The sequence below is a fragment of the Callithrix jacchus genome, chromosome 8 (genome assembly GCF_049354715.1).
Source record: "Callithrix jacchus isolate 240 chromosome 8, calJac240_pri, whole genome shotgun sequence".
Classification (NCBI taxonomy): domain Eukaryota; kingdom Metazoa; phylum Chordata; class Mammalia; order Primates; family Cebidae; genus Callithrix; species Callithrix jacchus.
In genome coordinates this window covers 30,579,689-30,606,101 of record NC_133509.1, presented here as the reverse complement: position 1 = coordinate 30,606,101, position 26,413 = coordinate 30,579,689, and the positions used below count along the sequence as shown (strand labels likewise).

General features: G+C 39.0%; 1 protein-coding gene across 6 annotated transcripts in view; it reads left to right on the top strand.

Moving 5' to 3' along the window:
* The window catches only part of TTBK2 (tau tubulin kinase 2), a 169,032-nt gene that overhangs the window by 66,864 nt on the left and 75,755 nt on the right, over positions 1–26,413 (top strand). For 5 of the 6 annotated variants that reach the window (XM_054240542.2, XM_078334051.1, XM_035262002.3 and 2 more), the window contains one exon: positions 16,844–16,917. In XM_054240542.2, the coding sequence (XP_054096517.2) occupies positions 16,844–16,917 (74 nt within the window). Of the gene's footprint in view, positions 1–2,728; positions 2,783–16,843; positions 16,918–26,413 lie in introns of all 6 variants that reach the window. The other variant, XM_054240544.2, reaches the window with a different exon arrangement.

Genomic DNA, 26,413 nt, shown 5'->3' with positions numbered 1-26,413 from the left:
CTTGTATGTCTTTTAACATGTTCTTCCATCCTTATTTCTTGCGAACTCCTAATTAGATCTAGAGGCTTAATGAGATTCAAGCTGTTATTGTTGGCAAGAACACATCACCTAGATTCATTGTTTTCATTAGGGGTTGCAAAATGGTGGTTTTCCTAATTCTCTGATTCCTTCTAAATTCCTTAACTGTCCTGATGCAGTGGCTCACACCTGTAATCCTGGTATTTTGGGAGGCCAAGGCAGGCAGATCACAAGGTCAGGAGTTTGAGACCGGCCTGGCCAACATGGTGAAACCCCATCTCTACTAAACATACAAAAATTAGCCAGCCGTGGTGGTGCATGCCTGTAATCCCAGCTACTCGGAAGGCTGAGGCAGGAGAATTGCTTGAACCCAGGAGGTGTATGTTGTAGTGAGCCAATATTGTGCCACTGCACTCCAGGCCTGGTGACACAACAAGACTCCATCTTGGGAAAAAAAAAATAAATAAATTCCTTAACTGAAATTATTCTACTGAGTGAATGTTATTCTATTATTTGTTTCCCCTGAAATATAGTTAGTATAGGAGTTTTCTTCTCTTTTATTGATCAATATTCAGAAAAATAAGTTGTGCTCTTATATGACCGGTGATTTGTTTTTTTGTTTTGAGTATGATTATGAACTTAACATTTTTTTTCTATATTTTATTTTAAACCATTGAAGTCATTATCCTTTTGAAACTTAAATTTCCTATCTTTGACTAGTGGAAGCCCTTTCAGATTGGTTTCTGTGTTCTTCTTCTATAACTTCAATATTCTTTGATGTCATCCTTGTTTTCTGGCACAGCAGAGTATTTCAGATTTTTGGTAAATTTTTTCTGTGCCATATTCAGAATCAGGAACCCTGTTTCTCCTAGTAAATGTGTTTCCTTATATTGGGAAACAATTGAGACTACAATATGACCACTAGGGTACTAATTGCTATTGGGCAAACACACTTCTCTCAATATGTTTTAATAAGGACTGTATTTTGCCTTGTTTATTATCTTGTGTACTTTTCAACTTGTGGTGTGGTACTTAAGAAATTTTAAAATTTCAGGAGGCTGAGGCAGGAGATCACTTGAACCCAAGAGGCCGGAGGTTGCAGTGAATGGAGATTGTGCCATTGCTCTCCAGCCTGGGTGACAAGAGTGAGAGTCTGTATCAAAAATAAATAAATAAATTCGTATTCTCTTTTAAATTGCAGGCCTCTTAAAAGGCAGATATTATGTATATTTAAACTTGACTTTTGTATTATGCTTACTGGCAAAATAAAAAAAGCACAGAGTATCTTCATTTCAGTGATAGCATATATTTGTAAATTGATGTGGGAAGATAAGATAACATACCTCTTCCATTTCTGGTTATTTACTTCATAAATTTTATTGTTGATTTTTTTATGAATAAGAAAAATAAATTTTAAGGTTCTGGAATAATTTGCCAAAAAGTGCTATAAATACTTCTTACTCATCTTTGGATGACTAGGGCTCAGAGTCCCAAGACCGTGTCATTATAATAAAGATTCAATTCTTTGTTATAATGGAGGACAGTCCCCTGGATCTTCCAGAAAATTTTCATTTGGTTTAAGGAATTGAGGTGTTTTATTTATTTATTTATTTATTTATTTATTTATTTATTTATTACTCTTGCATATAGTTCGGTCTAATGTTTTAAGAATTCAGAATATTGTAAAATTCCTATTACAGTAAGTCCTCAATTAAGTCTCAGTAGGTAGTTGGAAACTGCAACTTTAAGTGAAACAATGAATACAAAACCAATTCTTTTTCCTCACCAATGTTATGACAAAATGACTTTGAACTCAATAAGGGTTTTTGAGGACCAAACTATGTTGCATGTTGTTTTACTGAAAGCACCTCTCAATGACATTAAATTAGGACTTGCTGTAATTATACTTAATATATTGTTTTATCAAAGGAAGTCTTCTTGGGATCTTTAAAAGTTTATACATTGTTTACTGGCTTCTAATTGATATGTAAATATTTACTTGAACACAACAAAATCTTTTTCTTTTTAAAGTATTCGTAGGCCAGGTGCAGTGGCTCATGCCTATAATCCTAGCACTTTGGGAAGCCAAGGCAGGAGGATCACTTGAGGCCAGGAGTATGAGATCAGCCTGAGCAACATAGTGAGAAACCCTGTCTCTACAACAACAACAACAACAAAAAAGCCAAGTTTCATGGTGTGTGCCTGTGGACCCAGTTACTTGGGAGGCCAAGGTGGGAGGATCACTTGAGCCCAGGAGGTCAAGGCTCCAGTGAGTCATAATTATGCCACAGCATTCTAATCTGGGTGACAGAGTGAGACCCTGCGTCTAAGTAAATAAATAAATAAAAATATTCTGTAGATCTGATTTGTCATTTGTTCTTTTTATTTTTTTGAGAGGGAATGGAGTCTCAAACTGTTGCCCAGGCTGGAGTACAGTGGTGCCATCTCAGCTCCCTGCAACCTCTACCTCCTGGGTTCATGTGATTCTTCAGCCTCAGCCTCCTGAATAGCTGGGATTACAGGCACGCTCATTTATTCTTATGTGTATTCTCTTCATAGTATGTTCAATCTGATGAAGTTGATATATTTAAAAATCACTACTTAAGTCAGTGATTGATTAGAAAATTGTTTGGCTCTTCTGTCCCCTTTTAGCTCCTTACTTTATGCTGTGAGTGATCAGCATTATCTCTTGTACTTTTTCATTTTTCAGTGCACCAACCTGAGTAGAACTGATGTTTTTCTGTTTATTCCCTTGGATGAAAAGGTAATTCATTGAAGGATTATTTAATTATTTAAAATTTTTCTCCTTTATGTCCTCTGAAGTGAGTGGAGGTGCAACTAATAGCAAACAAATAATAGAATAAATGTCATTGTTTGATAACAAAACAAGCTTGTTCTCATTTGAGATATTTGGGAATTCATTTGTCTTGCCTCATATAAATGCAGGAAAAACTACATTTTTCCTTATAGGTCATGAAGAGGAAATTATTTTGTTTTGATTTTTAGGGATTTTTTTTTTTTTTACCCTGAAATGTTGGTCCTGGATTTTATTTTTGCCTTTTAGGCTGCAGAGCACAAGCTGAGAGTTGGGAAGAAGGGTTACTATTACAGGAGAGCAACTGCACCTGTTATGCCTTCCCTGCTCGAAGTCTCCAGCTACTGCTGCAAAGTATGACTACTCCTTTTTCCCAGTCATAAGAATAGAAGAAATACGTAATTTCTGGATTAGACTGCTGGTTTATCCAGCATAGAAGACTGAAAATTGCTCCACAGGGACCTTTTGTGGGAGAGCAAAATAGTTACATACTGGGACCTGAAAAATTAGAGATACATCCTTACCCTTTATTATAGCTTTCTAACATATAATTTACTCTTTTGTTTATTTTATCCTGTGCATTTTTGCTTGTCCTTGTTGATGTTCATTGTTCCATCAAGGGTGTATGGAGGTCTCTGAGAACTTCACCTGTTGAGTATGCTCATTTTAACATTTTTCTCCTTGGAAGATGTAACATTATCTGTAGGCTTGGGGATTCATTTATTCATTAACTCTGCTTTTGTTTAGAAAAATGACACATAGAGAATAGAATAGGTCTAGATTATTTTAAGGAGGAGAGGTCTATTTCCTTGAAATGGAATAGAATATATGTATATTTGCCTAAAAATATATGTACATATTTATGTATCTATATAAATTGATATATAAATATATAAAGTATATTAAAATATGCAATCTTTATATTATAAATATAAAGGACGTTTAGAATCACATATAACTCAGGAAGCCCCTGAGGTGATTAGAATCAGAGGGTTTAGGGAAGGAGAAGATATTTTACTTTATCACTTTGTACCCATTGTATTGTAATGTAATTAAAAGCTATTTTATGTTGTGAACTTAATGTATACATAGCTGGTAATGGCCGGGCGTGGTGGCTACGCCTATAATCCCAGCACTTTGGGATGCTGAGGTAGGACCACTTGATGTCAGGAGTTCGAGACCAGTCTGGCCAACGTGATGAAACACTGTATCTACTAACAATACAAAAATTAGCTGGATGTGCTGGTGCACACCTGTAGTCCAGATACTTCGGAGGCTGAGCTAGGAGAATTGCTTGAACCCAGGATGTGAATGTTGCAGTGAGCCAAGATCGCGTACTCCAGCCTGGGTGACAGAGTAAAACTTCATTTAATTAAAAAAGTTGGTAGTATCTTTTGTGTGGGGAGATCTATAGTAGTGTTTGAATGCTAATGCTATCGTAGAACAGTGCTACTGAATGTTAGACTCATTCATACTTTATCTTGTTTTAATATAATTCATAGATAACTAATATCCAGTTCATGCATAAAGCCTCCTTCCATTTCACTAATAAACCTTTTTAAGAGTGTAAATGGTCACAATAAGAAACTTAAAAATCAGCACAACAGAATAGTGAGAAGTAAGTTTCCTTTAAGCCCCTCACTTTCTTCTCCACGGTTAACCACCTGTTATCAGTTTCCTGTGTATTTTCCGGAAATGTTCTATGCATATTATAATCAGCTCTATATAATCAGTGCATAGATACATATATGCACACATATAAAATCATATGTCTAACATAATATATATAATCTATATGTTTATATATATATATATGCATATATAAAATCTCCCTTATTCCCCTTCACCAACAACATATGGAATCAGACTATATATGCTGTTCTACAACTCAGTGTGTCCCTTCAGTTCAGTCACTAAGGTTAATTTTCTATTCGCCTTAATGTTTCGCAGCAAGAATGATCCTTCAGACATACTGAACAGTTATTTCACTCCCCAGCCTTTGCTAAAAACTGTTCATAGTCTTCTTTTTCTCATGTGAAGTCCACACACCTTAACATGGCATACAAAACATGGAACTGACCCTTGCCTGCTTCTTCTGCTTCTTCTATAGAAAATGTTGAGCTTATACCCAGAGTACTGGTCATCCTGAAGTGTTTTCAGTTTCTTTAGGCTTACAGGCTCTCACCTGAAAACTGCTTCCTTTTTCTCACACTTTGGATAATACCTGCTTTTTTTTCCCTTTTTTTAAAAAACATACAGTAGTCCTAATATTTATAACAATCCACAGGTAAAACAAGATTCAAAGATATGAAGCAAAGTACAATTAAGAACTTCACTTTTTTCTGCATACATATAATGTCCAAAGGTATATATGCTTTTAAAAAAATGTGATTCTGCTAACTTGCTTTTTCCCTCTGCCTCAATAAGATTATTATAGGATTTATTTTTAATTTTTAAAAATCAACATCATACAAGTAGTTTAAAATAATCAGTTCTACAAAGTTTGTTACCAAAAACTGTAGTCCAGGTTCTGGTTCCAGATAAGATGGAGTAAGCACACTTCATGTCTCTCCTACTTGAATGCAGCTAAAAACCTGGGCAAAATTCTTAAAGTGGCTATTTGAGGATTCTGAAAAGTAAATGTAGGGACAGACTGGGGAAGAAGACCAGAATTGAAAGTGCCATTGAACCAGCAGTGAGTTTACCATTATTTTCTTCCAGTATGCCCCAGCCTGAATTTAATGTATCCTGGAACTTGGAAGTGAGCATTGACACAGACAGAAAATGCATCAAGAGAAGTCTTCTAGTTCTGACTCAAGGAGGAGGAAAGGGGTCTCCTAATGTCCTGAGAAAGCATGGAAATCCTATATGTTTCTCTCTTTTTTTCTTTTCTTTATTCTCTTATACCCAGGCCTCAAAACAGTTCTTGATAGTGGCTGCAGTGGCCTTAATGGGGGCAGGCAAGAGCCTAAAATAGAGAGAGAGAATTCTTCCTCTCAGATTGGAGAAGCTGTGGTCTGAAAAGAGTTGGGCAAATCTGCACTGTTTTTTTTCTCCCTCTGCTGTTCTGTTGCTTGCCCCTGCCTGATGTGAGCACAGTCATGGAAAGTACTCTGCAGAGTGGTGTTAATAAAACCCCAGAGTTCTGCTGGAAGACTGGAAAAGGGGAGGCCCGGTGAAATTAAAGAGTGTAGAAGAGGGAGAAACTTGGGAAACTGACCACCTAAAGTTGCTTATGGACTCTTGAGCTGACCTCCAAGCTGTGTATGCATAGGTCTGATCCTAAACAGCATATATGGACTTTGAGAATTGAATTATGGAATAGACCACTGCCCACATCCCAAACTGGAAATTATGTGGGGTTACTTATGGAACACATTAAATATAGCTGCAAAGGTTTTGCAAACTGAACTGTCATTAGAAATACAACCTACAGAAGGCTGGTCAGAACTTGAAGCATCAACTCAACTGGGCCAATTACTGGCTAAAGCAAAAATACCAATATTCATGGTGGGACTTAAATAAGACCTAGAGTCTCATGATATAATATTCAAAATGTCCAGAATACAACCTAGAATCACTCAGCTTAAAAAGAATCAGACACGGCCGGGCACGGTGGCTCAAGCCTGTAATCCCAGCACTTTGGGAGGCCGAGGCGGGTGGATCGCAAGGTCAAGAAATCGAGACGATCCTGGTCAACATGGTGAAACCCCGTCTCTACTAAAAAAAAATATACAAAAAATTAGCGGGGCATGGTGGCACATGCCTGTAATCCCAGCTACTCAGGAGGCTGAGGCAGGAGAATTGCCTGAACCCAGGAGACGGAGGTTGCCGTGAGCCGAGATCGCGCCATTGCACTCCAGCCTGGGTAACAAGCGCGAAACTCCGTCTCAAAAAGGAAAAAAAAAAAAAAAAAAAAAAGAATCAGACACATCTGAACTCACATAGAAAAAGATAGAATATAGATGCCAATGCCAGGATCATAGAGATGTTAAAATTATATCAAAGAGACTTTAAATCAGATTAAGACTTCGCTCCAAGAATGAGCAGGAAGACAGTCTTAGCAAGGGAATAGAAGATATTAAGAACAATGAAATGGAACATTTAGACCCAAGATGTACAATAACAGATGTAAAAAGCTCACCAAATGTGTTCAATAGCAGAATGGACATGATAGATGAAAGAGTCACTGAACTTGAAAACAGATCAATAGAAATGGTCTAATCTGAACAACAAAGGAAAAACATGTAAAAGAATAAATAGAGCCTCAGTGACCTATAAGTAATACCAAAACATCTAATGTTTGTGTCATCAGCAACCCAGAATAAGAAGAGACTGAGTTTGATGCAGCAAAGATATAGAAAGAAATAATGACATACAGACTTAAAAGGAGGAAATAAAACTGTTCCTGTTTGTAGATGACATGATTTGTCAATATAAAAAATCCCAAGAATCTATAAAAACTTCCTAAAATAAATGAGTTTAGCAAGCAATACAAGATCAGGCCACAAAAAGCAACCATATTTCTATGTACTAGGAATGAATTGAGAACTGAATTTTTAAAAATTTCAATAGCTCTGAAGAAATGAAATATGTAGGGTATAAATGTAATGAAGTATATGCAGGATTTTTATGCTGAAAACTATAGACCCCTGATTAAAGAAATAAAAGAAGATTTAAATAAATGGAGAGGCATACCATATTCATGAATTGGAAGGTTCACTATAGTAAAGATGTTCATTCTCCCCAAATTGATTTACAGATTTAATGAAATATAATAAAAATCCCAGTAGTACTTTTTGTAGTTATAGAGAAGCTGGTTCTGAAGTTAATATTGAAAGGCAAAGGACCTAGAGTAGCCAAAACAATGTTGGAAAAGAAGAATAATGTTGGAAAAAAATTAAACTACATAGAGAATAGACTTTAAATGTTCTTCTCATTAGAAATGTTGTGTTTGTGAGGCATGCTGTTAGTTTGATTGAGTCATTCCACAGCGTACACGTCTTCAAAGCATCATGTTTATACAATAAATATATATAATTTCAGTCAATTAAAAAATGCATAGTGAGATCACCATCTCTACAAACTAAGAGAAAAAAGGCTCAACATGGTGGTACATGCCTGTAGTCCTCTGCTGCTTGGGAGGCTAAAATGGGAGGATTGCCAGAGTCCAGGAGTTTGAGTGCACTATGATTGTGCCACAGTACTACAGCCTAGGTGACAGAGTGAGATCCTGTCTAAAAATATAAAATATAAGCAAAAAAAGAAAAATCAAACTATATGATTTTAAAACTTAGTACAGAACTAGGATAATCAAGAGAGTGGTATTGGCAAAGGCATAGACGTATAGATCAAGTGAAATAAAATAGTTTTTGGACATAGGCTAACCCACACAAAGAAGGCCAATAATAATCTACAAAGTTACAAAGGCAGTTAGAATAGTCTTGGTGTTGGAACTATTGGGCATCCTTATACAAAAATAAGAACCTCTGCCTAAACCACACACGTAACAAAAATTTACTTAAGGTGTATCACTCATCTGAACGTGAGATATAAAGCTGTAAAACTTTTAGAAGAAAACATGGAGAAGATCTTTGTAACTTGAGTTTAGGCAAGAAGCTTGTCAGATGACAACAAAAGCAGGATTCATAAAATAAAAAAATTGATAATTTGGATTTCATTAGGTTAAAAACTTTGCTTGCAAAAGACATGAAGAAAATGAAAGACAAGTTACAGGGTGGAAGAAAAATATTTGCAAATCACCTGTAAAGGACTTACTTTCAGAATACATAAAGCACTCTGAAAACTCAACAATAAGAATGCAGTTTAATTAAAAATACTTAATAAGCTTTTACAGGTACTTAAAAGAAGAAATAGAGTGTTAAATGAGTTCATGAGAAGATGTTTAACATAACTAAACATTAGGAGAATGCACAGTGAGATACCACTGCACACCATTAGAATGGCTTAAACTATGCTTCTGACTGACTGGCTGCTAATTGGGACTCCCTTGATCCTCCCCGCCTTGGGTTTGATTAACGTGCTAGAATGGCTCACAGAACTCAGGGAAACATGTTTACCAGTTTATTAAAAAGCATATTGCAAAGGATACAGATGAACAGCTGGATGAAGAGATGGATAAGGGTAAGGTATTGAGGAGGGGGGAGCTTCTGTGCCCTCTCTGGGTAGGCCACCCACCCAGCGCTTCCACTTATTCAGCAAACCGGAAGCTCACAAATCTCATTGTTCAAAAGTCTTTATAGAGGTTAATCTCTACCCCTTCCACTCACCTTTCCTTGAAGTTGACGGGTGAGACTGATATTTCCAACCCTCTCCTCTAAGCACTTAGTCTTTCTGGTGACTCGCCCCATCTGATTATACAGGGGCTTCCCAGTTATGTGACTAACATAAACTCAGATGTTATCAAAAGAGTCATAAATAACAAAAGATATTTCTATCATTCAGAAAATTCTACAGATTTTAGAAACTAGGTAACAAGTAGGAGGGACAGAGACTAAATTTATTTCATATTATAGTTGGCTGTTCCTGTCAGTGAGTTCTACATCCATGCATTCCACATCTGTGGATGCAGTCAACCACGGATTGAAAATATTAGGAAAATGGCTGGGCATAGTGGCTCACGCCTGTAATCTCAGCACTTTGGGAGGCTGAGGTGGGTGGATTATTTGAGGTCAGGAGTTCGAGACCAGCCTGCCCTAATGGTGAAACCCTGTCTCTACTAAAAATACAAAAATTAGCCAGGCATGGTGGTACATGCCTGTAATCCCAGCTTCTTGGGGGGCTGAGGCATGAGAATTTTTTGAACCTAGGAGGCAGAGGTTGCAGTGAGATGAGATTGCACCACTGCATTCCAGTCTGGGTGACAGAACAAGACTTCTCAAAAAAAAAAAAGAGAAAAAAAATTGCATCTGTACTAAATATGTATAGACTTTTTTTTCTATTATTTATTACTAAACAATCAATATGGCAACTATTTACAGAGCATTATGTATTAGGTATCATAAGTAATCTGGAGATTATTTAAAATATAGTCATGCATCACACAACAGCATTTTCTTCAGTGACAGTGGTCCCATGAGATTGTAATACTGTGTTTTTAGTGTACAGTACATAAATACTTACCATTGTATTATAACTGTCTACAGTATCCAGTACAGTGACATGTCATACAGGTTTCTATCCTAGGAGCAATAGGCTATACCATATAACCTAGGCATGTAGTAGGCTATACCATCTAGGTTTTTGTAAGCACACCCTATGATGTTTGCACAGTGACTGAATCACCTAAGGATGCATTTCTCAGAACATGTTCTTATTGTTAAATGAAGCCTGACTGTATATGGGAGGGTATGCATAGATTATATGGAAATAGTACCCAATTTTTTTCTCTTTTTTTTTTTGAGATGGAGTCTCCCTCTGTTGCCCAGACTGGAGTGCAATGGCGCAATCTCAGCTCACTGCAACCTCCGCCTCGGGTTCAAGTGATTCTTTTGCCTTAGCCTCCCAGGTAGCTGGAATTACAGGCACCTGCCACCACGTCCAACTAATTGTTGTATTTGTAGTAGAGACAGGGTTTCACAGGGTTGGCCAGGCTGGTCTCGAACTCCTGACCTCAGGTGATCCACCCCCCTCAGCCTCTCAAAGTGCTGGGATTACAGGCGTGAGCCACTGCACTCTCCAAGTACCCCTTTTTATATCAGAGATTTGAGCATTGATTGACTTTGGTATCCAAGGAAGGTCTTGGAACCAGTCCTCCATTGATACCAAGGGACAATTGTATGTTGCAGTGGCATAAAAAGTTTTAGTTCACTTTTCTTGTCTCCTCATACTCCCCACCTCAGCCCACCTTCACTCTTATCAAGCCCTCTAGCCTGTTAACTCTATTAATTATCTATCACATGTACTTAAATCCTTTATGATTTTGTGGGTGACCCTTCTTTTAGAATACTCTTCTCATAAATATGTAAAATCTAGTGATTTAATGTGCATGTGAAGTCTCATAAGCCCAATTTTTGAATCTTCTTTATATCCATAGCTGTTTATAATATAGAACTCATACTGTATTACATTTTTTTGTTTACATATCTTGGCTGTGAACTCTTTGAGGACATGGGTCTTACTTAATTTATCTTGTATTTCTAGTGCCTAGTTTAGTACTTGGCATATAATAGGTCGTCCTTTTTTTGTTCTTTCACAGTCTTCTTTACCTTTTTTTTTTTTTTTTTTTGAGACGGAGTTTCGCTCTTGTTACCCAGGCTGGAGTGCAATGGCGCAATCTCGGCTCACGGCAACCTCCGCCTCCTGGGTTCAGGCAATTCTCCTGCCTCAGCTTCCTGAGTAGCTGGGATTACAGGCATGTGCCACAATGCCCAGCTAATTTTTTTTGTATTTTTAGTAGAGATGGGGTTTGACCAGGATGGCCTTGATCTGTTGACCTCGTGATCCACCCACCTTGGCCTCCCAAAGTGCTGGGATTACAGGCTTGAGCCACCGCGCCTGGCCTTTTTCCCTTTTAAATAATTATTGACAAGGTGTTACTGGAGTTTAAAATCTGTTTCTGTTATTTCCAGGCATACTGGTTAAGAGCAAAGGCTCTGGAATTAAACTGCTTCATCATGTTCGGGCTGTTAATTTTGGACAAAGTAACCTCCCTAAGCCTCTATTTCCATATTTGAAAAATGGAAAATATAATAATACTTGTATTATTGGCAGGATTAAATGCATATAGCATGCTTAATATAGAGTGTGGCATAAGATGCTTGCATATTGTGTGTGCATATTATGCTTGCTTATTTATTTAATTATTTTGAGACAGAGTCTCACTCTGTCACCCAGGCTGAAGTCAGTGGCATGATCACTGCTCACTGCAGCTTTGACCTCCCAGGCTCAGCTGAGCCTTCTACCGCAGCTTCCTGAATAGTTGAACTATAGGCATGTGTCCCCACACCTGGCTAATTTTTGTGTTTTTTGTAGGGATGTGGCCTTGCCATGTTGTCCAGGATGGTAACTTCTGGACTCAAGCAGTCCTCCACCTCAGCATTCCAAAGTGTTGGGATTATAGGCATGAGCCACTGCGCCTGACCCATATTATGCACATTTTATTAGCTGTTATTACTTCTATTCATTTATTTATACATATTGATTGAGCATTTAATCACAAAACCCAGTCTTTACTGGGTATTTTGCCAGGTACTGTTAACAGCTTAGCAGGTTCTTCTTACCTGCTGCACAGAAAAGGCATATCCCTACACATAGGCCAAGCTGTGAGATGGTTATTGCAGCAGAGAGTTTAATAATTGCAGTGTGGCTCAGTGAGGATGATGTGTGATATTTCTCAAATCTTCCTCCCCAAGAATTTGGAGGAATAGTTTTTAAGGATAGTTTGGTGGTCAGGGGGATAGGGAATGGGGACTGCTGATTGGTTGAGTTGGGGATGAAATCATAGGAATATTTAAACTGTCTTCATTTGCTGAGTCATTTCCTGGGTGAAGGACACCTGGGTGGTGTCAGTTGGTCCACTGCAAAGTCTGAAAAATATCTCAAACACCAGTCTTAGGTTTTACAATAGCAATGTTATCAGTAGCAACAATTGAAAAGTTGCAAATCTTATAACCACCAGCTGGTGACTCCTGAGTAGTAGGCAGTTACAAAAAAGGCAAGTTAGGAAACAATGACTAGTTATTATTAACTGTACCTAAACCTTAACAGAATTTAGATCCCTACCATAATTCTGTTTGTGGTCTTTCATTAGTTTTACAATGGCAGTTTCTGTCCCCAAACAAAGAGTTAGTTTTGAGAAAGGGCTATTATCATCCTTGCTTTAAAGTTGGACCTATAAACTAAGTTCCTTCCATAGTCAGCTTGGCCTGTGTGTTGGGATGAGTAAAAGCAGTTAGCTTGTCAGAGTAAAAGCAAGATGGAGTCAGCTATGTTAGATGTCTCTCACTGTTACAGTTTTTGCAAAAGTGTTTTCAGTACCAGAACAAGATAGATAAGGTCCCTGTACTCATGGAGTGATACTTCACTGTGTAGTTATTATAAAAGTTTTAACACTTGCTATAAGTGGTAGTGAAGAATTACTTCTCCAATTTAATTGCAGTTCCTTTGTGCTTCCAAAAATTTGTATATTTTTATTGAACTAACTTTATTTAGTAGTTTCATTATTTGCATATATATGTAAAATGGAAGAGCAGCAACACACTATGCCATGAAGTATGAGATAAGAACTCATAAAAGGAATGGAACTCATAAAAGGAATGAAGATGTACTTATGAATCCTAGAATATTTGCTGCTGGGTTTGTGTTTTGATTATTCAGTAAATGGATCTACAGTTTATTTAATTTCTACATTTTTTTCTTTTTAAAAGTCAGGTGGTTTTAGTATGAAGATAAATTGTGTTTTGGTATAACTTTGGAGTTCAATTTTAAAAGAAGCACTCTAACAGGAGTTAGATTTAATATGGTCTCTTCCACAATGGGTAGGTCAGTGCAAACTTGCCTCAAATCCAAGGAAGCTGAGAGGCCAAAGACAGTGGCTGAAATATCCAGTTCCTCAGAAAGAAATATTTAATAGGTTCTTAGAAGCAGCAGCCATGTCTATGGCTCAGGCAGTAGCAAGACAAGATGGTGGATTCCCACTCTATTGTCACCTACACCCAGGGCTTAAATACCATATATATACCCTTGAGGTATACATGCTTCAAGGGGGATGTGTAGGACAATTGAAATATAATTATGTCAAGGTTTTTTTTTTGGTCGTAAGGGCAGGATTTGTGGTAAGTATGTGCTCTTACACAAGGAACAGCAGATAAACTGGACTGCTTACAGGCTTTCCTGGAACTGGGGTTAATTGGAAGTCAACATGGCAGATTAGTATCCATGAGTTGTTTTAGCCTCCACATGGTGTTTAACTTTTAGATAATTGAGATATGTTACTCTAGATACTGTATTTAACTGTTACATGATAGAAAAGGAGAGTCTTAGGGAATGAGTAATACAAGGAAAACAATATGTAACTTATTTTTTATTGTTTCTTTGAAGCTGAGGACAAGAGTAAGTTGCTAATTGACCATCATTTTATCCTTTCATTCTTATGACAATTTAATAGATCACAGTTTTGCAAATATATGTAAAATATTTCAAGTGGTCAACATGTACTGTATACACCGCGCCTGGCCAAGAACAATTTTTTTAAATTGTGTTCTCCATTGTACCCATTCTTGCTAGCTTATAACCCCCTTTTTAAACAAAAACATAGAGAATGAAAGAGCAATGTTGTAACTGATAGATAACACTGTACCCATTCTTGCTAGCTTATAACCCCCTTTTTAAACAAAAACATAGAGAATGAAAGAGCAATGTTGTAACTGATAGGTGTGAAAAAATGAGTCTTTTTTTTTTTTTTTTTTTTTTAAGGGAAGGGGTCTTGCTATGTTGCCCAGGCTGGTCTCAAACTCCTGGTCTCATGCAATCCTCCCACCTTAGCTTCCCAAGTAGCTGGGATTATAGGTGAAGCCACTGCACCTGGCTTTGTTGAGTCTTAGTCATATTTATATTTGAAGTCAGTTAGGAGGCAAATTTTTTTCTGAGTGTTTCATTAGTCTACCAAACCTTCATCTTCAAGCTTTGGCCTGTTACTCTTCCTTACTTTCAAGCAAGCTCCTTCAGAGGCTGTCTACCCTCATATTTCGTATTCCATTTACTCTTTAACCCATTATAAAATGGCTTCTGCCCCTTGACTCACTAATGACTTCCTGTTTATATTAGTTCTTCTCAGCCTTTCTGTATACTTGTCAGTGTCCACTTCCATCTTCATGAAATGTTCTTCTCCCTTGCTTTCTGTGATACCCTCTCTCAGTTTCCTCCTATCTTTCAGGCTATTACTCTATTTCCTTGAGGGACTTTTGTTTTTGCTCATGCTTTGAATGTTGGATTTTCTAGGGTGGGCATGTTGGATCACGCCTATAATCCCAGCACTTTGGGAGGTTGAGGTGGGAGGATTGCTTGAGCCCAGAGTTTGACACCAGCCTCCATAAGATAGTGAGACCCTGTCTTAAAAATAATAATAATGTTACATTTTCCAAATTATGTGCTTAAGTTTCTTCTTCTATTTTATTCTTTCCTTGTCAATCTTCCACCTATTGTCCATGAACTAATGGTTCCTCACTAATGCATCTGGAGCTCTGCCTTTTGGTCTCAGCACCAGGTCTGAACTGACACAATGTCTACTGAATTCAATAGATTGTCCTCAAAGTCAGCATTTTAATATCCCTTAAAATCTATACAACCTACTGTATTCTCTTACTTTGGTACAACTTTTCATTTAATTTTACCAATTCTAGTAAAAAAACTCCATCTTTAATATAGTTCAGATTTATCTTATTTTATCTTTCTCTAATCCCCTTATTCTTTTTCCTGGCTATTGTAACTATCCCCAGAGTGAACTTCTCCACTAGACTCACCTTTGTAGCCTGCTCTCCTCATTGCCACCACAGTGTTAAGTATGTTATTCTTTATCTTAAAATCTTTTTGTTACTTCTCATTACCCTGCAGTAGTTTTCAAATATCTATCCGTGCCTTACCTGCTTTAGGATCATTTAAAGAGCCTTTTTTTTTGGGATGGAGTCTTGCTCTGTTGCCCAAGCTAGGGTGCAATGGTGTGATCTCAGCTCACTGCAACCTCAGCCTCCCAGGTTCAAGTGATTCTCCTGCCTCAGCCTCCCAAGTAGCTGGGATTATAGGCACCAGCCACCATGCCCAGCTAATTTTTATATTTTTAGTAGAAACTGTGTTTCACCATCTTGGCCAGTCTGGTCTCAAACTCCTGACCTCTTGATATGCCCACCTCAGCCTTCCCAAAGTGCTGGGATTACAGGCATGAGCCACTGCACCCGTAGGCCAAGAACTTTTGAGGCCAGGTACAGTGGCTTATGCCTGTAATCTCAGCACTTTGGGAGGTTGAGGTGGGCAGATCACTTGAGCCTCCGAGTTTGAGACCAGCCTGGGCAACATGGTAAAACCCCGTCTCTACAAAAAATACAAAAATCAGCCAGGTGTGGTGGCACACACCTGTAGTCCCAGCTACTCAGGAGGTTGAGGTGGGAGAATCATTTGAGCCCTCCAGGAGTCAGAGGTTGCAGTGAGCCAAGATCATGCCACTGCACTTCAGCCTGGGCAACAAAGTGAGACTGTCTCAAAAAAATAAAAAATAACAACCAACTTTTGAAAAGCTCATATTCTGTCTCTTTCTCCACAAATTCTGAATCTATAGAACTTAGGAATCTTTAAAAAGCTTTCCACTGCCTTTGGGTCAGTGGTGTCATAAAACAAAAATAAAGTTTTCCAGATGGTTTTGATAAGTAGCCAGGGCTGAAAAGCACTAACCTATACATGTGGCTCCGTTCTTTTTGGGGGTCTTTGCATGCTTTTCTTTAATCAGGTTTTTGCTGTACCTCTGCTCCCCGCTATGCCTCAGCCAGCCCTATTTTGGGTTTCTCAGCCGGAACTCAGATTGAAAATCACTGGGCTAATCCGCATCAGTGAGGCCCAGAAAGATTGTCTGTCTTGCTAAAGTCATAACAGTGAGTACCATAACTTATTTAAAATTCAGGGTTTATATTCCTAACATACTTCTTGCTTATTGCTCTCCTGTGGCTTTATATGCATTGTATCCAGGCAGCTTAATCTGAAATGACCGCTTAATCTTTTCCTCCCTAAATAAATTACCATACATTTGTTTCCTCATTCATATATTAATTTGTTTATTGATTTATTCAAATATTCATCTATTTGACCACAAGAAGTAATAGTACAATGCCTGGGAGGAGACGAGGTAGGTAGAAAATTTGAATAATATAAGTTTTCTATCCTTAAGATTCTCAAGATATATTTTATATTCAATAATAAAATACTATACAGAAAAGCAAATTATTTTTTTAAGAGAAATCATAGTATATTCTTTTCCACTGTTTTCTTTTTTTTCTTATCCAGGGAAAGACCATGTTTGTAGATTTATTGGCTGTGGGAGGAATGATCGATTCAACTATGTGGTTATGCAGTTGCAGGTAGGTTACCTTGAAAACCTATCTTTAAATCCTTCGGTTTTGATCAAAGTAAAGAATTATAGTGAATGCGAATAAAAGTAACAGCATTCTTACTACCATGCAAGAATGTTTTATACTATGCAGATGGAACTTTATTTAAACAGACTTGATACAGATTTTCCAAAAATGAAATAACTGTCTTTGTCAGCTGTTTGAGTCGACTGTATCTTTACTGATGGTAATCTTTGCAGTTTTTGATTCCTGCATGGATGAAGGGATATTATGTGAATCTTGTCCCTTCCACCCTTCATTACCTTAGGGATTCCTGTTTTCCATTTGTATTCTCAAGTATCGTCTTAGTCTGTTTTGTGCTGCTACAGAATACCCGAGACTGAGTAATGCATAAAGAACAGAGATTTATTTCTTACCATTCTGGAGGTTGGAATATCCAAGATCTAAGGACCCACATCATGCAAGGGCCTTCGTGCTGTATCATTTCATGGCAGAAGTTGAAAGTGCAAAAAAGTATGCACATGAGTAAGGAAGGTGAAGAAGGGGGCCCAGCTCATCCTTTTTATCAGGAACCTACTTCCAAGATAACTACCCCACTTTGATACCAATGACATTAATCCATTAATGAGTTAAGAACCCTCATGACCTGATCACCTCCTAAATGTCCCACCTCGTAACACTGTTGCATTAGGGATTAAGTTTCCAACACATGAACTTTGGGGAACACATTCAAACCATAGAAGAAGTGTCTGTTCATTTCCTTTGCTCATTTTTAAATTGCATTGTTTTTTGCTTGTTGATGTGTTTAATTTCCTTATAGACTCTAGATGTTAGACTTTTGTTAAGATGCATAGTTTGCAAATATTTTCTCCCATTCTTTAGATTGTTTACTCTGTTGACAGTTTCTTTTGCTGTGCAGAAACTCTTTAGTTTAATTAGGTCTCAATTGTCATTTTTGTTTTTGCTGCGATTGATTTTGGAGACTTCATCATAAAATTTTGCCAGGGCCTGTGTTCAGAATGGTATTTCCCAAGTTTTCTTCTAGGGTTTTTTTTATACTTGTAAGTCTTACATTTAAGTCTTTAATCTATCTTAAGTTGATTTTTATGTATAAAAGAAGGAAAGAGTCTAGTTTCAGTCTTCTCCATTTGGCTAGCCAGTTATCCCAGTGGCTTTTATTGAATACAGAGTTCTTTCCCCATTGCTTGTTACTGTTGACTTTGTTGAAGATCAGATGGTTGTAGGTGTGCAGCTTTATTTCTGGGTTCTGTAACCTCTTCCAATGGTCTCTGTGTCTGCTTTTGTACCAGTGCCATGCTGTGTTGGTTACTGTAGCCTTGTAGTATAGTTTGAAATTAGACTTCTCAAAAGAAGACATATATGTGGTCAAAAAGCATATGAAAGAATGTTCAATACCACTAACCATTAGAGAAATGCAAGTCAAAAGCCCAGTGAGATACCAGCTCACACCAGTCAGAATGCCTGTTATTAAAAAGTAAGAAAATAACAGATGGTGATGAGATTGTGGTGACAAGGAAACACATACAACTTCTGGTGGGAATATTAATTAGTTCCACTACTATGGAAAGCAGTCTGGAAATTTCTCTTCCAGAGGACGTAAAACAGAACTGCCATTCAACCTAGCAATCCCATTACAGGGTACATACCCAAAGGAATAAAATCATTTTACCAAAAAGACACATACATTCATGTGTTCATCACAGCACTATTCACAATAGCAAGCAGCTGGAATTAACCTTACATGCCCATCAATGATGAACTGGATAAAAAAAATGGTTGTGTGCAGTCGCTCACGCCTGTAATCCTAGCACTTTGGGAGGCCGAGGTGGGCAGATGATGAGGTCAGGAGTTCGAGACCAGCCTGACCAACATGGTGAAACCCCATGTCTACTAAAAATACAAAAATTAGCCGGGCATGGTGGTGTTTGCTTATAATCCAAGCTACTCTGGTGGCTGAGGCAGGAGAATTGCTTAAACCCAGGAGGCAGAGGTTGCAGTGAGCCAAGATCATGGCATTGCACTCCAGCCTGGGCAACAAGCAAGATTCTGTCTCAAAAAAAAAACGGAAGAAAAAGAAAATGTGGTACATGTATACCATGGAATACTACACAACTATAAAAATGAACAACATCATGTCCTTTGCAACAACATGGATGCATCTGGAGGCCATTATCCTAAGCAAATTAATGCAGGAATAGAAAAATCGAATACTGCATGTTCTTACTTATAAGTGGGAGCTAAACACTGAGTACACATCGACACAAAGAGGGGAACAATAGCCTACATTGTGGGTGGAGCAAAGATGGAGGATGAAGGTTGAAAAACTACCTATTGAGGGGGGAGGACTCAAGATGGCACTGTGAGAACAACCCAGGATTGGAGCTCTCGTTGAATCCACAAACAGGTGAGTCGGAGCTGCATTTCCATACTGATCGTTGTTGCCCACAGAACGGGGAAACTCCCAAGTACAAAAAAGACACGGGACGTCAGGCAGTAGGTCTGCCTGGCGAAGCCGGCAGCCGGGGCGGCAGCTGCCGGCCCTACCCAGCAATCCCCACAGGGCGCACTTGTCCGGGTGCCCTGTTGAACTGGCAACTTGAGACTTGAGAGGGCTGGACTTGAGACTGAACGAGACTTGGACAGTAGGCCAGCCCAGGGGATTGCAGGGACAGATCGTTTGGGATACCCAGTGGGATGAACAAAACCGTGATTTCAAACTATCCCGAGCAGACGGTCCGAGACGCTCTGTGGGGGAGGGGCGTCCACCACTACCGAGGCAACCCGCCCCAACTGAGATACACGCCCACTGCTGACGCAGCCAGCCGTTGCCGAGGCAACCCGTCCCTACTGAGATACACGCCCACTGCTGACGCAGCCTTCCGTTGCCAAGGCAACCCGTCCCTACTGAGATACACACCCACTGCTGACGCAGTCTGCCGTTGCCAAGGCAACACGCTACAACAAAGAGACTCCACCGCAGGGGATGGCGGAGACCACAGCAGAGCCTGCAGGAACGGCGAATCACACAACAGCAGGGCGGAGCCTTGGCAGCCAAACAGTGGCTAGTCTGCCTTCTAGCTGGGCAGGACACCTCATCAGACATGGAAAAATAAAGCCCGAACCCCCCCAACACAGAGCATTTGAGAAAAAAAGGGTTTTTTTTAATGAGCTCTGTTGCAGCAGAATCAAACATAGCAGCCTAACAGCCCTGAATGAACAACAGAGCTCACAGCTCAGCAATTGAGCTCCAAAAAAGTACAGACTGTCTCCTCAAGCAGCTCCCTGACCCCTCTATATCCAAAAGACTGACATTTGGCAGGCATCATCCTGGGACAAAGATAGCAGAAAAAGAAATGGTTAGCATCCCTCATTGTGCCACAGCTGCTAGAGGTGCACCCCAGACAAGCAGGGCCTGGAGTGGACCTCAGCAGTCGTACAGTGAAGGGGCTAGGCTGGTAGAAGGAAAACCAAGTAACAGAAATACTTCATCATCAACAATCTGGGTGTCCACTCAGAGACCCAATCGAAAAGTCAGCAACTACGCAGACGACAAGCGGATAAACCCACGAAGATGGGAAGAAACCAGCGAAAAAAGGAGGAAAACACCCGAAACCAGAACACCTCGTCTCCTAGAAAGGACCAAAACTCCTCACCAGCAAGGGAGCAAAGCTGGACGGAGAATGACGGTGACGAAATGACGGAATTAGACTTCAGAAGGTGGATAATGAGAAACTTTTGTGAGCTAAAAGAACATATATTAAATCAATGCAAAGAAACTAAGGAACTTAAAAAAAGATATGAGGAAATGATAACAAGAATGGATAACTTAGAGAGGAATATGAATGAATTAAAGGAGCTGAAAAACACAATACGAGAACTTCGCGAAGCATGCACAAGTTTCAATAGCCGAATTGACCAAGCAGAAGAAAGAATATCTGAAGTCGAAGATCAACTCAATGAAATAAAACAAGAAACCAAGATCAGAGAAAAAAGTGCAAAAAGGAATGAACAAAGTCTCCAAGAAATGTGGGACTATGTGAAAAGACCTAACCTACATTTGATAGGCGTACCAGAAGGGGACGAAGAGAATGAATCCAAGCTGGAAAATACTCTTCAGGACATCATCCAGGAAAACTTCCCCCACCTAGCAAGACAGGCCAACACTCAAATGCAGGAAATACAGAGAACACCACAAAGATATTCTGCAAGAAGAGCAACCCCAAGGCACATAATCGTCAGATTCAACAGGGTTGAAATAAAGGAGAAAATACTAAGGGCAGCCAGAGAGAAAGGTCGAGTTACCCACAAAGGGAAGCCCATCAGACTCACAGCAGATCTCTCGGCAGAAACACTACAAGCCAGAAGAGAGTGGGGGCCAATATTCAACATTCTTAAAGAAAAGAACTTTCAACCCAGAATTTCATATCCAGCCAAACTGAGCTTCATAAGTGAAGGAAAAATAAAATCCTTTGCGAACAAGCAAGTACTCAGAGATTTTGTCACCACCAGGCCTGCTTTACAAGAGCTCCTAAAAGAGGCACTACACATAGAAAGGAACAACCAGTACCAGCCATTCCAAAATCACACTAAAAGTTAAAGAGCATCAACATAATGAAGAATCTACAACAACCAACAGGCAAAACAACCACTTAGCATCAAAATGGCAGTATCAAATTCACACATAACTATATTAACCCTAAATGTAAATGGACTAAATGCACCATTCAAAAGACACAGACTGGCAAATTGGATAAAAATCCAAAACCCATCAGTGTGCTGTATCCAGGAAACACATCTCACATGCAAGGATACACAAAGGCTCAAAATAAAGGGATGGAGGAAGATTTACCAAGCAAATGGAGAGCAAAAAAAAGCAGGAGTTCCAATTCTCATCTCTGATAAAATAGACTTTAAAGCAACAAAGATCAAAAGAGACAAAGAAGGCCATTACATAATGGTAAAAGGATCGATAAAACAAGAAGAGCTAACGATCCTAAACATATATGGACCCAATGCAGGAGCACCCAGATACATAAGGCAAGTTCTTAATGACTTACAAAGAGACTTAGACTCCCACACAATAATAGTGGGAGACTTTAATACTCCACTGTCAATATTAGACAGATCAAGCAGACAGAAAATCAACAAGGATATCCAGGGCTTGAACTCAGACCTGGAGCAAGCAAACCTGATAGACATTTACAGAACTCTCCACCCCAAATCCACAGAACATACATTCTTCTCAGCACCACATCACACCTACTCTAAACTTGACCACATAATTGGAAGTAAAGCACTGCTCAACAAATGCAAAACAACTGAAATCATAACAAACAGCCTCTCAGACCATAGTGCAATCAAGTTAGAACTCAGAATACAGAAACCAACCCAGAACCACACAGCTTCATGGAAACTGAACAACTGGCTCTTGAATGTTGACTGGGTAAACAATGAAATGAAGGCAGAAATAAAGAAGTTCTTTGAAACCAATGAGAACGAAGACACAACATGCCAGAACCTCTGGGATATATTTAAAGCAGTCTCTAGAGGAAAGTATATAGCAACAAGTGCCCATATGAGGAGAATGGAGAGATCCAAAATTGACACCCTATCGTCAAAATTGAAAGAGCTAGAGGAGCAAGATCAAAAAAACTCAAAACCTAGCAGAAGACAAGAAATAACTAAGATCAGAGCTGAACTGAAGGAGATTGAGACACGAAAAACCCTTCAAAAAATCAATAAATTCAAGAGCTGGCTTTTTGAAAAGATCAACAAAATAGACAGACCACTAGCCAGATTGATTAAAAAGAAAAGAGAGAACAACCAAATAGATGCAATAAAAAATGATAAAGGGGAAATCACCACAGATTCCACAGAAATTCAAACCATCATCAGAGAATATTACAAACAACTCTATGCACATAAACTAGTAAACCTGGAAGAAATGGATAAATTCCTGGACTCCTGTGTCCTCCCAAGCCTAAACCAGGAGGAAGCTGAAACTATGAATAGACCAATAACAAGGTCAGAAGTCGAGGCAGCAATTAAGAGCCTACCACACAAAAAAAGCCCAGGTCCAGACGGGTTCACAGCCGAATTCTACCAGACACACAAAGAGGAGCTGGTACCATTCCTTCTAAAACTATTTCAAACAATCCAAAAAGAGGGAATACTTCCCAAATCATTTTACGAGACCAACATCATCCTGATACCAAAACCCGGCAGAGACCCAACAAGAAAAGAAAACTTCAGGCCAATATCCATGATGAACATAGATGCAAAAATATTCAATAAAATATTGGCAAGCCGAATGCAACAGCAAATCAAAAAACTTATTCACCACAATCAAGTAGGATTCATCCCGGGGATGCAAGGCTGGTTCAACATATGCAAGTCTATAAACGTAATTCACCACATAAACAGAACCAGAACCAAAAACCACATGATTATCTCAATTGATGCAGAGAAGGCATTTGACAAAATTCAACAGCCCTTTATGCTAAAAACCCTCAATAAACTTGGTATCGATGGAACGTATCTCAAAGTAATGAAAGCTATTTATGACAAAGCAACAGCCAATATCATACTGAATGGGCAAAAACTGGAAGCATTCCCTTTGAAATCTGGAACTAGACAAGGATGCCCTCTTTCACCACTCCTATTCAATATTGTTCTGGAAGTTCTAGCCAGAGCAATCAGGCAAGAAAAAGAAATAAAGGGTATTCAAATAGGAAAGGAGGAAGCCAAATTGTCTCTATTTGCAGACGACATGATAGTATACCTAGAAGACCCCATCACCTCAGCCCAAAAACTCCTGAAACTGATAAGCAACTTCAGCAAAGTCTCAGGATATAAAATCAATGTGCAAAAATCACAAGCATTCATCTACACCAATAACAGACTTAAAGAAAGCCAAATCAAGAACGAACTGCCATTCACAATTGCTACAAAAAGAATAAAATACCTTGGAATACAACTCACAAGGAACGTAAGGGACCTCTTCAAGGAGAACTACAAACCACTGCTCAACGAAATCAGAGAGGACACAAACAGATGGAGAAGCATTCCATGTTCATGGTTAGGAAGAATTAATATCGTGAAAATGGCTATACTGCCCAAAGTAATTTACAGAATCAACGCTATCCCCATCAAGCTACCATTGACTTTCTTCACAGAACTGGAAAAAACCACCATGAACTTCATATGGAACCAAAAGAGAGCCCGCATAGCCAAGTCGATTCTAAGCAAAAAGAACACAGCGGGGGGCATCACACTACCGGATTTCAAACTATACTACAAGGCTACAGTAATCAAAACAGCATGGTATTGGTACCAAAACAGAGATATTGACCAATGGAACAAAACAGAGGCACCGGAGGCAACACAACATATCTACAACTATACAATCTTTGAAAAACCTGACAAAAACAAGCAAGGGGGAAAGGATTCCCTGTTTAACAAATGGTGTTGGGAAAACTGGCTAGCCATGTGCAGAAAGCAGAAACTGGACTCCTTCCTGACACCTTACACTAAAATTAACTCCAGATGGATTAAAGACTTAAACATAAGACCTGGCACCATAAAAACCCTAGAAGGAAATCTAGGCAAAACTATCCAGGACATAGGAGTAGGCAAGGACTTTATGAACAAAACACCAAAAGCATTGGCAACAAAAGCCAAAATAGACAAATGGGACCTAATGAAACTCCACAGCTTCTGCACGGCAAAAGAAACAGTCACTAGAGTGGATCGGCAACCAACAGAATGGGAAAAAATTTTTGCAGTTTACCCATGTGACAAAGGGCTGATATCCAGAATTTACAAAGAACTCAAATGGATTTACAGGAAAAAAACAAACAAGCCCATTCAAAAGTGGGCAAAGGATATGAACAGACACTTTACGAAAGAAGTCATATATGAGGCCAACAATCATATGAAAAAATGCTCATCGTCACTGGTCATCAGAGAGATGCAAATCAAAACCACATTGAGATACCATCTCACGCCAGTTAGAATGGCGATCATTAAAAAATCTGGAGACAACAGATGCTGGAGAGGATGTGGAGAAAAAGGAACACTTTTACACTGTTGGTGGGAGTGTAAATTAGTTCTACCATTGTGGAAGACAGTGTGGCGATTCCTCAAGGCCTTAGAAATAGAAATTCCATTTGACCCAGCAATCCCATTACTGGGAATATATCCAAAAGACTATAAATCGTTCTACTATAAGGACACATGTACACGAATGTTCATTGCAGCACTGTTTACAATAGCAAAGACCTGGAATCAACCCAAATGCCCACTGATAATAGACTGGATTGGAAAAATGTGGCACATATACACCATGGAATATTATGCAGCAATCAGAAATGATGAGTTTGTGTCGTTTGTAGGGACATGGATGAATCTGGAGAACGTCATCCTCAGCAAACTGACACACGAACAGAAAATGAAATACCACATATTCTCACTCATAGGTGGGTGATGAAAAATGAGAACACATGGACACAGAAAGGGGAGTACTAAACACTGGGGTCTGTTGGGGGGAAAAGGGGAGGGCCAGTGGGAGGGGGAGGTGGGGAAGGGATAACCTGGGGAGAAATGCCAAATGTGGGTGAAGGGGAGAAAGGAAGCAAAACACACTGCCATGTGTGTTCCTACGCAACTGTCTTACATGCTCTGCTCATGTACCCCAAAACCTAAAATCCAATAAAAAATTAAAAAAAATAAAATAATAAAAAAAAAAGAAAAAAAAAGAAAGAAAAACTACCTATTGAATACTAGGTTCACTACCCATGTAACAGAATCATTTGCACACCAAACCCCAGTGACACACAGTTTGCCTGTGTATCAAACCTGCACGTGTGCCCACTAACCTACAATAAATATTGAAAAAGGAAAACTATAGCAAGTACCAGTCTTGACTACTTGAAACTTTAAGCAGTAGTTGAGATAGAGGAGAAATGCCATTCTTTTTTATTTTTTTCATCAGTAACATAATTCTGTTTCCTATTCTTTTTTTTTTTTGAGATGTAGTCTTGTTCTGTCACCCAGGCTGGAGTGTAGTTGTGCAATCTTGGCTCACTGTAACCTCCCCCTCCCAGGTTCAAGTGATTCTCTGCCTCAGCCTCCTGAGTAGCTGGGATTACAGGTTTACCCCACCATGCCTGGCTAATTTTTGTATTTTTAGTAGATGGGGTTTGATCATGTTGTTCAGGCTGGTCTCAAACTCTTGATCTCAGGCATTCTGCTTGCCTTGGCCTCCCAAAGTGTTGGGACTATAGGCGTGAGCCACTGCAGCCTGTTTCCTGTTCTTTAGATGGCGGTGGAGTTAGGTCGAGAGAGCAGAGGAAAGAAATTCAGAACAAGAATATTGGAATATGGCTACAGTGGGGAGAAGAGGGAAACCATTTTGTTTTCTCTGACATTACCTCTGCCCCTGAACACACACTCACACACACACACACACACACACACACACACC